The sequence below is a fragment of the Carassius gibelio genome, chromosome B14, assembly GCF_023724105.1.
Source record: "Carassius gibelio isolate Cgi1373 ecotype wild population from Czech Republic chromosome B14, carGib1.2-hapl.c, whole genome shotgun sequence".
Lineage (NCBI taxonomy): Eukaryota > Metazoa > Chordata > Actinopteri > Cypriniformes > Cyprinidae > Carassius > Carassius gibelio.
In genome coordinates this window covers 4,656,309-4,673,065 of record NC_068409.1, presented here as the reverse complement: position 1 = coordinate 4,673,065, position 16,757 = coordinate 4,656,309, and the positions used below count along the sequence as shown (strand labels likewise).

General features: G+C 36.8%; 2 protein-coding genes across 2 annotated transcripts; both read right to left on the bottom strand.

Moving 5' to 3' along the window:
* Positions 1-213: 213 nt before the first annotated feature.
* Positions 214-3,426, bottom strand: prelid1a (PRELI domain containing 1a). The gene is made up of 6 exons (XM_052575309.1): positions 3,272-3,426; positions 2,466-2,584; positions 2,102-2,327; positions 1,362-1,475; positions 1,049-1,127; positions 214-947 (listed from the first exon to the last, which is right to left on the bottom strand). The coding sequence occupies exons 2-6, from the start codon at positions 2,552-2,554 to the stop codon at positions 826-828; spliced, it is 630 nt and encodes a 209-aa protein (XP_052431269.1). The 5' UTR covers positions 2,555-2,584; positions 3,272-3,426; the 3' UTR covers positions 214-825.
* A 6,002-nt stretch (positions 3,427-9,428) lies between these two features.
* Positions 9,429-16,083, bottom strand: npy7r (neuropeptide Y receptor Y7). Its single transcript, XM_052574965.1, has 2 exons — positions 15,846-16,083; positions 9,429-12,481 (listed from the first exon to the last, which is right to left on the bottom strand). Exon 2 carries the CDS (start codon positions 12,474-12,476, stop codon positions 11,346-11,348), a length of 1,131 nt encoding a protein of 376 aa, XP_052430925.1. The 5' UTR covers positions 12,477-12,481; positions 15,846-16,083; the 3' UTR covers positions 9,429-11,345.
* Positions 16,084-16,757: the final 674 nt, after the last annotated feature.

The following is a 16,757-nucleotide window of genomic DNA, read 5'->3' as shown; positions in this document are numbered from 1 at the left end:
GTAATACATTAGTCTATATATTTTGACTGGACTTGGCCTAGTATTCAGTCATATCAGACCTAATGAGACTAAATGTTGGCCTATTTTAATGCCATGTTTGGTTTAATTTCTCTAGAAAATATGAGTGGTATGAGATTTACTTGATCTGTTTAAAATGGTGTTATCTCCCACTCAAAAGTGATCAGAGAGAAAATGAAATGGGAAAACAATATGTCCAATAGAAAATATTTAATGGTAATACCTGTTGATCACGAACAATTAAGAGCTACAAGACATTGCATTTCTTTCAGGCACTCAACATTGGACATTTGTTTGACAACTTTCACACTTTTAATTAGACATTGCCTTCTTCCACTGCAAACCTTTCTGGCATATGTTTTCACGTGCCAAAGATCAGACTCTAGATATCATGCCGGCAATGACTGCTTGAACCGTGGACCCATCGATGCAGTTATAACTTCAATTTGAAGCAACAGATCACATTGCTAAACAAGGCAGATCACAGACCTCAGTAAGTGTGAATGTGAAGATTCAGAGGCCATGTTTGAAATACATCGACAAAATCAGAGAAATTAAATTAATTTAGCAATCAAAAAAAAAATAAATGCAAATGTCTCATGTAAAATCAGGAGCAGGTGGAGGATGGTGCTGTATTAAATCAAGTTTACTGGAGAATTTCAGTCGAAGAGAACATGGGCTTCACTAAATGCATTCGGAGAATCCAGACAGGCATGATTTGATCTTCTCAGCTCCTGGTGAAATGCATCTCACATCCATTGAACGGCACGGCTCTTTTCAGAAGTCACCTCCAGGCGTGTGCGCTCATCATACATACTGCTTCTTTTGAGCTTGAGAGGCTAAATCTTTGGCTTTCTCCTTGGCGGCGAGTGCGGTCTCCCGTGCCTTCACAGTTGCGGTTTCTGCCAGCGTTCGTGTGGGCATTTCACCTGTGCAGTAACGAGATCCAGCTTAGACGACCATGTTTACAACAAAATGAATTAAACCATTAATCTGCTACTGCACGCTTGAGCTCTAGCTGCCAGCTTACCTTGCATCTTGGCCAGGACGTACTCGAAACCTTTCATGGTCTTTGTAACGCTGCTCTTAAACCGGGCAAGACCAAATTCCTGAAAATGGGATAGAAAGAGCGTTTTCTGCCAAGTGTTGTGGAAGTTCCAGTGATGTAATTTAACCACAGACTAAACAGCTGTTAGCTATAAACACCCCGCACGATCTTCTGCATCCACGCTACGATCCAGGCTGCAGAATGTTTTTAAACAGTTCACACACACTACTGTAATAAATCTCTCTTTGAGATCAACATAAGCATGTGTTGTTTAGACGCCCCGTCACCCGCTGACCTGAATCGCTCTAGAGAGGCCGTACAGTTTGGAGGAAATCCAGGCCTCTCTCTTGATCTCGGTCCAGCTGATGTTGTCAGGGTTCACTCTGTACACACAGCGCTCTTCAACACTCTGCACAAAGAAAACACATCGTTAACCTCTAATGGTTCATGTCTAGTCAGACCAGTGGATAATTAAATCATAGTCAGTCCGAGGAATCATACAAAATCACTATATTATAGAAGTTAAATAACGACAACTGTATTTGAAACAAAAAGCATGCTGAATTTTACCAATAATGCAATGCATTAAAATGAAAGCACTGTTAATGCAATGCAATATTTATTTTTTAATTAGTGCAATTCAACATCATGCTATTTTGCTTCAAATACATCTGTCAATATTTTTCTTCCATGCCATATTCACATATTCAATTTGCAGCAGGTGAAATATTATTCATCGTTCGTCTGCAAGTTTCTGCATATGCTGTGATTTAGTTAAGAAAAAGAGAAGTGTCTTTAAATGAATCCCCTTTAAAGCCTCACTTTGGCCACTGTGTTACTTCTTGTGCTGATGCTTTGAGCATGTTACACGTTTTAATCCACTACATTTGGAAGACAAAGTGTTTACTGTCAGAATACACAACATATTAATGGTACTCAAAAGAAGTTTAATTTGTATTTCTCTAGATTTTGGGGTGCAATATCTCTCGGACATGTTGTAGTCAGTAATCTCTGTGAGACAGGACGAGGGATCACCATCACACGAGCGTGGCTGATGTTCCAGGTGAGCGTGGTCATGGTCCTGCCCTCGGGATCCACTACAGAGTCCTCAATGATGTACGCCTTCTGTGCCATGTGAGCAGGCAGGAACTTCTCCGCCCAGCGAGGAGCTCTGCTGGTTTTGGTCAGGAGACGTCTGGAGATCAGACGGTTGTCCGGAGTGACCTCCCGAAATATGATGTCTTCAGTTAAAACATGATTGCTGAGGAATATAAACACAGACATTATATAACATCACATAGACAGTGGTTATAAATATAAAAGTATAAAAATATTGTTTAAAATAAATGCATATACATTGGGAGCTGTAATAGATGACAGATGTGTGTATTGGCAGTACCTGTAGGGGTTGGGGTATCTCTGCCAGAAAGCCAAAAACACTTGGTCCCATGAGCTCTTCAGAGAGCCTGCGCAGCTGAAATACTTCATTGTTCCCTCTCAACCTGACGGAGCTAAAAACTGCAACAAAACACACAAACAGCAACTGGTTGAACACTAAAGAATATAAGTCAAACCACAGATTTTGAAGACGGACATGAAGGAAGCCTTAATTATGATGTGAGGCATAAGAATGAATTAAATGAGTACGTGCAACTTTAGCAATGGACTGACAGATAAGAAGCATGAGCTGCATACCTACACATGTCAGCTGACCTGGAATATATATATATATATATATATATATATATATATATATTATGACAGCCAACAAAAATGCTGTCTATGCAGGCAGCCAATTTTGTTTTCAGACTATAATGTTAACAAAAGCTGTTCAGAAACCAGATCCAGTCCGAAAATGGTTGGCAACTTACTGGATTTTTGATGCTATGACGCCATTAAGGTACACAAACCACTGGGTTTGTCAAGAGGGTGCCTAATAATCCCAGACAGCCATAGCATTACAAGTTGTAAGTTACGGCTATATATTAGAGAAATTGAATTATTAATATTTTAGAAGCAGTAGTATAATATTTTATAAGCTATGTCTTCAGCTTTACTTGAGCTGGAGCTGAACCGTTGGATGAATGTCACGCGCATCTGCTGCTCGTGCGGCTAACGTTAGCTCGCGGCTAACTAACGCATGTTTCCTCTTTCTGAATGAACGAACGGAAACAGTCATTAACATGAACGCGAATGAAGACTTACCAGAGTAACAGACAATGAGGCGCTTTGCGAAGTGATTTTTCTCTACTCCTACATGCCGCGACCCGCCGTGTGTCTCGTCTACATGACTGTACGTGATTGAAGAAGAGAAGACAGGAAGGTCATGGTCACTTACGCCACTTCCGGAAGACCATGCACGGTACTGCACTCTGCACTGTACATGTAACTTCCCCGCCTTACCATAAATTTATTAATATTGTTACATACATTTAACGCGAATTATAATCTAAATACACACGTTTTGAAGAGTATGCATATATATATATATATATATATATATATATATATATATATATATATGTATATTTAAATTAACTGTTCCCTCCTGGTGTATTGACCTCCTCAACTCCGAGCGGCTGAGTCCTTAGCCATCTTCAAGAATCAGCTTAAAACACATCTTTTCCATCTTTACTTGACCCTCTAACTTTAATACTCACTATTTTAATTATATTCTTTAAAATAAACTAACTACCTTTCTAATGTTTTTGTATTCTATTTTCTTTCCATTTATTATGCAATTGTGTGTGTGTATATATATATATATGCACACACACACACACACACACACACACACATATACATAATGCACTGCAAAACTAGAACACTCGTGTAGTAATTAATTGTACCAACAGAGGGAGCTGCGCCACTAAAATTAAGTTAGCGGTGAAGAACGTAACCTGGACGGTAGAGCACTAGAGACACCAGGGCCCAGTTTTTCAAAATGTTTAATCCGGATAAAATTGATCCGGATTTAGTAATCATTTTTTTGTGATCCGTGATCACGTAATCCAGTTTACTTTTGGAGCCAGTTTTTTAAAGCAGCATCGGATTTGATCAATCTGATCCGGATAGGAACTTTTCAGGATCACCAAATCTGGATAACCAGTGCTCAAACAGGATAGGAAATCACAATGTAGAACTATAGATATGTAAAGAGCAACAAGTAGAATAGCCAGTGTGGGGTTAATATAAATTTGTTTTTTATTTGAAATGAAAACCCACACATTTAAAAAATAAATAAAAACAAGAAAAACCCCACCCCATCCTCTTCCAGCAGTCCGCTCATCTGAGACCTACAACACAAACACTGTATATTGAGGATATTTATAACAAGTATCAAGTATAGATGTATTGAATTAAAAAAAAAGACTTAATGTAAAAAAATATTTTCGATTGTGATGAATATATATATCAATTAGTGACAGAATAAAATTTATTGTTTTTGGTCAATTCTGACAGCTGTTTGGGGGATTATTTTATGAGGGCAAACTCTTTCTACTTTGCTGTAGCCTATACTGAAAGGCTGAATACGTTAAAGCCTACCTAATCACAGTAGCCTGACGGATGAACAAATAAAATTAAAACCTTATGAATAAATAGGATATCTTGTAACATACTGCATGATCCAAATATAGTATTATTTGATACATTAGAGAGTTTTCATTAAATTTCTGCCATGAAATCCATGCTGAATCCACCCTTCTGATGGGATCAGTTTAATCCAGATTTTTTGGATCAAAGTGATCCAAATCCTACAAAAAAGTTCTAAAAAAACCCAAACCAAAGGTTTGATCCGGATCAAAACCAAGATTGGATTATGTGATCTAATCCGATTATGTAATCCGTTTTTTCTTTTGAAAAACACATTTTCAAGATTTGATCCAATCCATTATCCAAAATCCTACTGGATTACTTTTGAAAAACCGGCCCTGGTCTCGGTTTTGATCCGGATCAAACCTTTAGTTTGGGTTTTTTTAGAACTTTTTTGTAGGATTTGGATCACTTTGATCCAAAAAATCTGGATTAAACTGATCCCATCAGAAGGGTGGATTCAGTGTGGATTTCATGGCAGAAATGTAATGAAAACTTAAAAAAATGATCAAATAATACTATATTTGGATCATGCAGTATGTTACAAGATATCCTATTTATTCATAAGGTTTTAATTTTATTTGTTCATCCGTCAGGCTACTGTGATTAGGTAGGCTTTAACGTATTCAGCCTTTCAGTATAGGCTACAGCAAAGTAGAAAGAGTTTGCCCTCATAAAATAATCCCCCAAACAGCTGTCAAAATTGACCAAAAACAATACATTTTATTCTGTCACTAATTGATATATATATTCATCACAATCAAAATTTTTTTTTTTACATTAAGTCTTTTTTTTTTTTAATTCAATACATCTATACTTGATACTTGTTATAAATATCCTCAATATACAGTGTTTGTGTTGTAGGTCTCAGATGAGCGGACTGCTGGAAGAGGATGGGGTGGGGTTTTTCTTGTTTTTAGTTTTTTTTTTAAATGTGTGGGTTTTCATTTCAAATAAAAAACAAATTTATATTAACCCCACACTGGCTATTCTACTTGTTGCTCTTTACATATCTATAGTTCTACATTGTGATTTCCTATCCTGTTTGAGCACTGGTTATCCAGATTTGGTGATCCTGAAAAGTTCCTATCCGGATCAGATTGATCAAATCCGATGTTGCTTTAAAAAACTGGCTCCAAAAGTAAGCTGGATTACGTGATCACGGATCACAAAAAAAGGATTACTAAATCCGGATCAATTTTATCCGGATTAAACATTTTGAAAAACTGGGCCCAGGGGTTTTAGGGTAGTTACTGTGAGGGGGGTGAATTTGTTTTATAACTCATCTGTTTAAATTATAATAAGCCTTAAAGTTCTGCATAATTAAGGGCGAGACTATTAGAGTTCTATTTTCAATATAAATGTTGCCCCTTGGTAATATTATTAGAAAATATGGAATTAGCTTCCACTGTTATGCTGATGATACTCAGCTATATATCTCAACGAGACCAGATGAAACTTCCCAATTATCTAAGCTAACAGAGTGTGTTAAAAATGTAAAAGATTGGATGACAAATAATTTTCTCCTATTAAATTCGGATAAGACATAGATATAAATTATTGGACCTAAAAAACAGTACACAGAATCTTGTAGATTACAATTTGCAGCTAGACGGATGCACTGTTACTTTATCTACAGTTAATAATCTGGGTGTTATATTAGACAGCAACTTGTCTTTTGAAAATCATATTTCCCATGTTACAAAAACAGCATTCTTCCATCTTAGAAACATTGCCAAGCTACGAAACATGTTATCTGTTTCTGATGCAGAAAAGCTAGTTCACGCATTCATGACCTCTAGACTGGACTATTGTAATGCACTTCTAGGTGGTTGTCCTGCTTCGTCAATAAACAAGCTACAGGTAGTCCAAAATGCAGCAGCGAGAGTCCTTACCAGGTCAAGAAAATATGATCATATTACCCCAATCTTACAGTCTCTGCACTGGCTACCTATTAAGTTCCGTATCAGTTACAAATTATCATTACTTACCTATAAGGCCCTAAATGGTTTAGCTCCTGCGTACCTAACAAGCCTTCTACCATGTTACAACCCATCACGCACCCTAAGGTCACAAAACGCTGGACTTTTGGTCGTTCCTAGGATAGCAAAGTCCACTAAAGGAGGTGAGCTTTTTCACATTTGGCTCCCAAACTCTGGAATAGCCTTCCTGATAATGTTCGGGGTTCAGACACACTCTCTCTGTTTAAATCTAGATTAAAAACACATCTCTTTCGCCAAGCATTCGAATAATGAATCTCTTAAATTGTGAGTGTAGTTGCATCTGATCAAATGCACATTCTTATTCTTTAGCTTGGGTTAAACTAATTAGTTTTACTTTGTTGGATCAGAAGCTACGCTAATGATGTCTCTATTTGTTTCTATGTTTTTCCACAGGATTTACACAAGCTCCAGTCTGGATCCAGAACACCTGAGAAGAGATGATGCTGACCCTCAGAGGACCTCAGATGATGCTAACCCTGAATCAACAACAGAACTAACAAATATTGCTACAAGTGTGACTGAATCATATAATAATTGCTGTTAATAATGTTCATCATCTAGCTGACTACGTCTTGTATTAATTTTTCTGAAAAATCCTGTCATACGTGTACAAACTGACTGTCACCATTCATAAGCTACTACTAAATATTGTAGAAACATAATTTTCTGTAAAGTTGCATTGTAACGATTTGTATTGTAAAAAGCACTATACAAATAAACTTGAATTGAATTGAATTGAGTGACAGGTGGATTGCCGCTCCGTTGCGCTAGGTGGGCTTGGTTTCAGCAACCAGCTCCCGCTTTTTTGCCCATTTTCGATTACCCCAGAGTGACGCGGTCCGCCCACTTTTGGCTTCAAAAACGCTCTTCGGAAACCTACGGGTAACGCCACGGGCACTACGTCCATGTTTTCATACAGTCTATGGTAGTTACACACTAGGGTGGGAATCGCAGGGTACGTCAAAATACGATATGAATCGCAATATTTGTCTCACTATACGTTCATTTTTAGGGACATTTGGTAAAAAATATTGGCATGATTGGGCAAAATGGTCTTTAAAGAAAAATAGTCATATAACCATCTTCATGGTCAAAAAAATAAACAAAATATATATAAAATGGCAAAACCTAAAATAAGTTTTGTCAAAAATACTCATATAATCAACTATGGAAAACACAGCCCTAGACCATGGTATTATTTACATATGATTATCTTTATTTCTCCTTCCAGATTGACCCACTCTGCTTTCCATACATTGATTGTTTTTAAACACATTTTCTCTTTTTACTGCAACAAAATTTAATTTCATCAATAGATGTCTGTTTGGTCTGTCTTGAGCTCTCTGTCTGTACTTTTCCTAAAAGGATGTCATTCATTATTTAATTGAGCATAGATCATGCTGTTAGACAAGAAATATTTTCTGCATAAAATGATAAAAACTAAATTCCAGAATTAGAAATTTTGATTTAGAATTATTATTTTTAAATAATACATAAAAAAGAGAAAAAAAACTTGTTTGCTTGGTCTGAAAAATTATTTAGCAATTATTTAGACCTATATTTCGGTTTCTTTAGATGATTTCTTCATCTTCATTCTGGACAAATACCTTCTGTCCAATAGAGGGCAGAAACTGATTAGATTTATTCCAAGCCTGACAGAAATAAATAACCTAATAATCCTTAGTTCTTATCAAATAAGTCATACAGCTGCATTGCACAGCTGCTTTGTTTTGGTGAAGAAAAAACCACATTATAGGAATTACAGTAAGTTGCTAGTACACACTAGTAAACACCTATTTGCACACATTTGTTCTGTGCTGTAGAAAAAACTTATTTAGTTACATAGCTTTTTTAAATAGCCATATTTCCAAAAAACACCCCATCATGTTAAAAATAAATGTTAAATATAAAAAAATAAACTCTAGATAAGACAGATGAATGTTATAAACTAAGAACCGTTGTCTGGTATCTGTTTTATTCTTCTGTGTGCAGATCTTCTTCTTATGGCTTACTGAATGTGGCACAAGAGGTTTGTGCCACGGTTTATTATATTCCCTGAGGTTTCTCCTTTTATGCTCCTTGTGCAACACACAGAATACAAAAGTGATTGCATGAAAAACACTGAGTTGTGTAGCGGAGATGAATAATGCAGCAGCTGCAATGTGGATAAATTGTTTTGCTTTCATAATCACTTCAGCCAAATGTTGGTGTGAAGCACATCATTTCAAATCTCTTTTGTAATATGTTGTGTTGCCATGGTTTTGTCTTTCACTAAAGATTTTTTAAATTTGATAAGGCACCGAACATAAAAAAAAATATGCAGATATAGTTTTATTTTCCTTTCACTCCCTCCCTCCCTCCACTGCATTTTAGAAAATAATTTAATAAAAAAAAATGTTTTTATCTCACTGCTACCACAGCATAGATATTAAATACGCCAATAAAGCATACAGGAACATGATTCCATTCCATTCCATTAATTATTTGCATACAAAGTACATTATAACCTTCACATATATTCAACCTTCACACATATAAATACAATGAGTAGCATAAAGCAATTTATTAACTTGATGCATCGGCCCTATGCAAATTTACACAAAACCACACAACATTTTCATCTTTGACAAATCACAAAATCAAATTCATCAAATTCATCCAAGTCATACAATTTACTTGAATATTCAACCGAACTGTTAACAAAGACATTCATTAGTAAAATGTTGAGATGGACAATTCATCGATCACATATCAATGCTTTATGTTTGAAATGCTGTTATGCTAGTCTTGCCATTGATGTAGTGAATAGTATTGGTGTGTCTCAATCAGCTCACTATAGTTCAGTAGTTTGAGCACTGATCAGGGCTGTTTCATTCGCGAAATCCCTCCAGTGCACGCAAAATCCCACAATGCACCACAAAAACCAGGGAGTTTCATGTATCAGAAATTAAATGACATTTCTGAAGCGCAAAACATAGAACACACAAGCACCTCATTAATATAATGACACTCAATATAAGATTTGAACAGACAAACCACTGTCTCGATGTGCAGTGAGGCAGGATCCTTCCCAGTGCACAGATTCAGCTGCACGATATACTGATTTATGAGCTTGGGCGCTATAAAGCTGATTGAGACGCACCATATGCATAATATGCACATTTCCTGTATGCTCGTACAGTAACACCCAGAACTACATTTGCCAAAATGTACAAAATACAACAGAGCACACTATGTGGATATTGTATTCCACAATGCAATATATGAACGTATTTTTAACAATGTTCAAGGTTGGGCCGATTAGCTTTGGCACCAGATTTCTACAAAGCGATGGCAATTTAACATTTGCTGCGTACTCTGACGACATATAAAACAACATATATTTCACCAGTGCAAGATTCTGTTTTGAAGGGCTCTTAAAAGCATGAAATGGACTTTATGTAACAGCTCAGAATAGTCACTAGTGAAGGGTATGTAATTGTGTGCGCACTTGTGGCGCTATCCGCCAATCAGAGTTGTCATGAGACCAATTCATATTGCCCCTGAAGGATTTGAACTGAACTGAACTGGACGATGACATCACTGAATGAAAGATGAACTGTCTTTAACTGGAAAATTGACCTCTCAACACAGAGTTTTCCTGTTATAATATTTGAAAGCTGCTATGAGACAATCTGCATCGTCTAATGCACTATTTAAATAAAGGTGACTTGAGTCATGTGATATTTATGGTTTAGGTAATTGACTCAGAAAGTTCTGTGGCCCCAAGAGCAATAATGGCAGATTTTAAATCATGTACTTCCAGTAGGTCTTGGACCAGCCATGCAAATGCCATAAAGATATATGAGGAAGCGAATGAATAGCTTTCTCCAAATCCTAAGAGTGATCAGTCACGTGCCGTTAACAGCTTAGACCATTGGCTCTTAAATGTTTCCAGAACTGAAAGCCTATCAGCAGCATCCAGGCTGTTTCCTGACATTATCAATAAGAGTTCTGCACAGGGCTGATGATAAATGGACACCACTTGGTCCACAGGGCTAAAGGCACACCATTAGGAAAATCTGCTTTTCGCTACTCCCATAATGTATGAATGCAGAAAAAAAAAAAAACATTTATGGAGCAACACATTTTGAGGGGAAATAAATTATGAAGAGAGGTTAGTTTTGTTTAAAAATCATACAAATGCATGAATTTTTTGAGGGGTTACAGGCTCACAAGCATGGGGCAAATACAACCAGTAATGATAGCTGAAGTAATATATTTTTGTTAATACTTGCTTAAAACGATCACTTCAACTAAAATTGTACTATTTTCAGTTTGTTTTGATAAATAAAATGTATTTTTGTTCAATAAATATAATGCTAGTTTAATATGTTCGGTTTAAAATATTAAAAAAAAAGGGAAAAACTCTTGAAGGAGATCCTCATAAAATTTGAATATGGTTTTCAGCAGTAACAATGACTATAATATTTTATTTTGTCATGGTTTAATTATAAATATAGCGATTACCCAACCACCTCATGTCATCAAAGGGAAAAGTCAGTCATCTATTTATTATCTTACCCCAATTATTATCTTATTATTTTACCCAGATGCGCCTTTAGCTCCATTGTACCCTGCTATATATACTGCATGTGCATTAAAAATGCTCCCCCAGACAGAGGAAGACTCCATCTTCATGATTAGACAGCAGTCATGGGCTGACCATCATTGTACCCATTCACAATCATCCCTCTCAAAGATCGAGTCCTGAAGGACCCGTCAGGATAGATGGTGTCTGGCTTGTGCTCACAGCGGAAGAACATGAGAAAGCCGTTCCTGTAGTTTTGGTTCATCCAGCCATAGAGCAATGGGTTGACAAAAGTCGAGCACATCGCCACGATGTGAAACAAGGTGTAAATGAGTTTGTATTCTTTGAACTTGAGAATCAAGTCGAGATCGCTAGCCAGCTGAAAAATGTGGAAGGGAAGCCAGCAAACAGCGAAGACCACGACCACCAGCGCCAGCATCTTCGTGGTCTTCTTCCGGCGGCCGATGCCATCGCTGCGGTTGGAAGGGCTGACGTGGTTCTTCAGTTTGATCCAGATGCACACGTAAGCGTAGCTGATGATCGCCAAAGGGATCACATACTGCAGGAGAAGCATCAATAAACTGTAGATGATGGCGTCCCGATTGGTGCCGTTGGGCCATTTCTCAGAGCAAACTGCGATCCGCAAGTCAATGTATGGGATTTCCTCCTGGCGATACTCTCGGAAAATAGCCAGCGGGCCAGCTAGTATGGCGGCGAACGCCCACGTCAGGCCGATGATGATGAAGCTGGTGCACCTATTGAGGCGCTGGCCAAGGTGGAAGACGATACACCTGTAGCGCTCTAGAGCAATGACCGTCAGGGTGAGAATGGACACGTGGACGCTGAGAGCTTGGCCGTAAGGCACCATATGACACATCACTGCTCCAAATTTCCATTCGTCCAACAACGTGTAAACCAGCGTGAAAGGCAAACACACCGTGTCCATCATCAGGTCAGCCAAGGCCAGGTTTGCAATGAAGTAGTTGGTGACCGTGCGCATGTTTCTGTACAGAATGATCATGTAAATCACCAGGATGTTACCCACAAGTCCTAGCAGGATTATGAGTGAATATGCAAAGATGAGAGATATTTGGACACTCAGATGCTTGGTGATGTCATCCACAAACACTGGTTTGTAAGTGTTCATGCTGTCATTTCCCAGGATGGTCTCTTGACTTCCATCATAGACTGAGTCCTCCGTTCCATTGGCTAGATCTGACTGGCCCATTTTAACCAAGGACATATAACCTGTCAAACAGACAAGAACATTCTTACTTCTTACAGTACAAACAATTATCCATTTTTATTTATTAAAAAATATTCAAAAGATGTTTGTCGTACATCCGGCCATTTGAATGTACATCTTCTATGAAGAATTTGGTATTGATTTCTCAATTAAATTGTAATAAAATCACAATACCACAAGAAAATGCATGTTAATGCAATTTGGCCGAGGCCATCTGAAAATAGCAGTTATATCCATGCCCTAAGTGGAAATAGTGCTAGGAGCTAACTTACTGCAAACAGTGGAAGATAACAACATATTATTAAGTATATACTTAACAACACATCCAATGTTAATGCCTATTAAGGCATGTTAGGAATGCTATTTCCACTTTTCTAATATTTTCTATATAGATGATAGAAAAAGAGAGAAGAATGGGATTGGAAAGTCAAACTGTGGTTCTGATGCGAAATCCAAGCCAAATCAAGTTTACGCAGCTTGTTTCTGTTGCCATATTGCTGATTTTCTTTTGTAATTTTGTCTGGATCAACCATGCTGAGTTAGTCTTAATAGCCTTTTTATTATACTCATTTCTAAGCAAACTGTGTGAAGGTGATGTTTAGTCAGTATATGAATGGTATGCTTTTTGTACCATTTTATTTTATGCCATTATATATTGGTACATATATGCAAGTTGTTATTCATTTCAGTGGTTCACATTTCATTGCACATGTTAAATTATAAATGTACGCCCGAGATCTCACTCTCAGCATGGAAGCTGAATGATGTCTTCTTTTCTTTTTGTATGCTCAGTTGGAGTAGAAGTGAGCGATGTATGTTCTGGATGAGACATGCACACCTGATGAAATATATATAATACACATCTACTGAAGAGGGTAAATCATAGTATATCATTACAGCATTGCAAGTTATAGAAACGAGCGTTAGATAATGAAATCGTTAAGCTGAAAAATGGGATTGTATTTGAGATGCACGTTTTACACAAACAGGGCGATCTTTGTTATTTTCTTTTTATAATGTTCAATTAAAGCTATTATTGAAAAACGACTAATGTAATATACATTTAATGCTTGGCTATCATCATGATTTTCCTACAAGAATGAACCATATTTAATTAGAAGAAGGTTAACGAGGCCTTCTTCTGCTCATAAGAGATGGATAGAGCTTCATTAAAATCCAATTTACAGGCTGCTCAAAGCAAGACAATGTGGAGCTTTATTTCTAAGAATGATCTGAGCTCATGAGCACATTTAGAAGCGCCTGCATTGTCATTTAAGCTGATTATATGACACAAACTGTATGGACAGCTTTTTGCTCAAGGGAAAAGGAAAATTGCCAATAAAGACTGTGGCATCTTAGGTCATTTAGAAATTGAAAACAAAAACAGTGCTCTGATGCGGTCTTCCCTCCACCAAACGATGACACCGTTTTTGCAGGACATTCAATCTTCCAGGGTGCATTGAATTAAAAAAAGCAAACTAGGTTGTAACATTGTTTTTTGCTGATGGGTATATTTCTATTGTTCCTTACAAAAAAGTATTGCCTCCATTTTTTACTGAGCTATCTACAAGCAGCTAAGAGCCTTGAAGGTGTGTACAAAAGAGTTTTGGCCATAAAAATAAATATGTTTTTCTGCTTGGTTATTATAACCAATTCAGTACCATGCTTTAAAACTTTAAAGTCAAAAGGCAAAACAAAGATTAAAATATAGCTTCAGCTATTGTGTGCCTATTGATTAAAATTACAAAGCAATTTTAATTCTGTGTTGACTTCAAATGACAAAGAGGACAATGTTAATTTACAGTAGGATGTGCTTTTATTTCTGTTCACGTCCTGCAGATTTTTTGAGTTTGTCCTCCAGAGGCACATGCAAGACGCTATTCATCAAAAGGTCATACCCCTTATGGCCTTTCCTTTCAATGTTCATTCATTTGGACAAGTCATCGATTATGTGCAGAATATGACAGTCCATTCACTTATTCCTAACAGATCAAGACTAGAAATAGAAATGTTGTTATCTCTCTGCATTTGAATCGACTGTGTTTCATATTATACAAAGTGTTACGTTGATGAATATCAAGTTAGAAAACTGCATTTTGAGATAGAAACCAATGGAAAAACACTTCAGCCCAGAATTGGCACTATTTTTATATTTTTTTGACTGCCTCTCTTGCTGCCTGTTTGTTTGTGTACGTGTAAAGAGGAATCAACACAAATAAAAGGCTATGGGTCTGTTGATTGTCTCCCTCAAACGTCCCCCATGATTCAGCTTTACTGTCATTATCATGTTCTGCTGGGGATGCTCTTCCTCCACATCAAGAGCTCTTGGAAGCCTCGTCATTAATGACGTGCTAATTCATCACGAGGACTGGTCTTAGTGTATCAGAAACTCGTCCAGCTGATGTAATCAAATGCTTTATGATTGTATCTCTGCAACTACAACATTGGAGGAATTACTGTACGTAATGTAAATGATTAAAACTACACATAACAGTAATGCGAAGGACTATCCTAGGAAGGATACTCTGGGGTTTTGTAAACACATAACAGATATCTCAACAATCAACTGCAAAATGGCTCACAAAGTTCAGAATTTAGGAACTGGCTCCCTTTCAGTTCATGGAGTTTGAATTGATTTGGCCCTGTCCCACAGAATGTGAAATTTCAAAATATATTAGACAGGTATTTCTCTAAACTTAATAATGTCCAAAGTTAACGCAGCTAAAATCAAAACTAATAATTATGCCATGCTGCATTGCAAAAATGGAATATATTTAATAGGTACATCTTATTTTTTATTACAGTTAGACCTATATGAATATATTAAATATTACGGTACTAGACTATTAATATTTCATCAAACATGTAACATTACCTAGGTAAAAAACATACTGTTTCATTAAATATGTAAAATGTGTAACATTTAATAACTACAAATGTGGAATTATTTATCTACTGTATACTGATGGCTACATTTTGATCGCCTTGCGGTAAGTCTGGAAAATTAAATGTTGCTTAAAAATGTAGATATGGTAATTTCTTACACAAAAGATACAGAAACTAAGTAGTATGTAGATGCTACCTATTTAGGGTGGCATTTCATGCCTGGATAATAATATCATAATATTACTTGCAATATTTAGTATGTCGATTCACACCGAAAACTGAATATATTATTAAAAAATGCACTTAAAGCTGTTATATGAATTTCTCTTAAATCCACTGCATCTTAATTCTTAAAAGCAAATTCGAATTAATATAATGACGTGCACAACCTTGATACAGACACCTGGCACGTGCTATATCTAAATAAAAACACACATTTCTCCATCCTATTGAATATTAGAGAACGAACAATCCACTCACCTTATATGTCAGATATCACCCCTATGATAACCGGGATGATTGCGCAGCACGCGCGGTAAAGTTCGCGCATCCCCGCTGCACGCGACAGCTTCACGCTATTGTCCCCTTCAGGATCAGCTTCACCCTCGGAAACAGCAAAGAAGCATAGCGTTCTAAATGTATATCCATGGGGGGGAAATAAATGCACATTTAAATTTTAAAGCAAGCCACCAGCTGTAGGCAAGTGAACTTTATGTGCATGAATGCATGCAGGCTGTGGGAGGAACTGCTCTAGTGGAGGGATCTGTCTATGCAATGTGACGCTCTTCTATACACTGATCAAATCAAATGAGATGTGATTGTGATGTGATGGGCCATGATATATGCATCAAGACCTGTGGTACATTGTTTGACAGTTGAATTGGGATGACATGCATAGCTATATTTCAGAAATGAATGTCACCCAAAGAGCTTCTAATTAGAGACAAAGTGTTATATCATTCTGACTCGTAAATAACTGAAACTATCAAACTGACAGCATACACTGCAGTAAGTAATGGCTGGAATTTCTAGAGTTTGGAGTATTACTATAGCATGCAATCTTAAATGCACTGTTTCATTTATTGGCCTTAGTGGGTGGGTGAGTCAGGTGCATGCTTCTGCAGGGGTTCTGACCTGCGTATGGAGATTTCAGTCACACCTGAGATACTGCTTTAAAATAAATAAATAAACATGCACCCAGATGTGTTACAGTGACATGCATTTATTGATGTGAAATGACATGGACAGTTTTCAAAATAGCACAAGGATATAAGGAGAATGGTCATTTATCTCCATTCAAACCTGCATCTCCTTTCTTAAATTATATATATATATATATATATATATATATATATATATATATATATATATATATATATATATATATATATA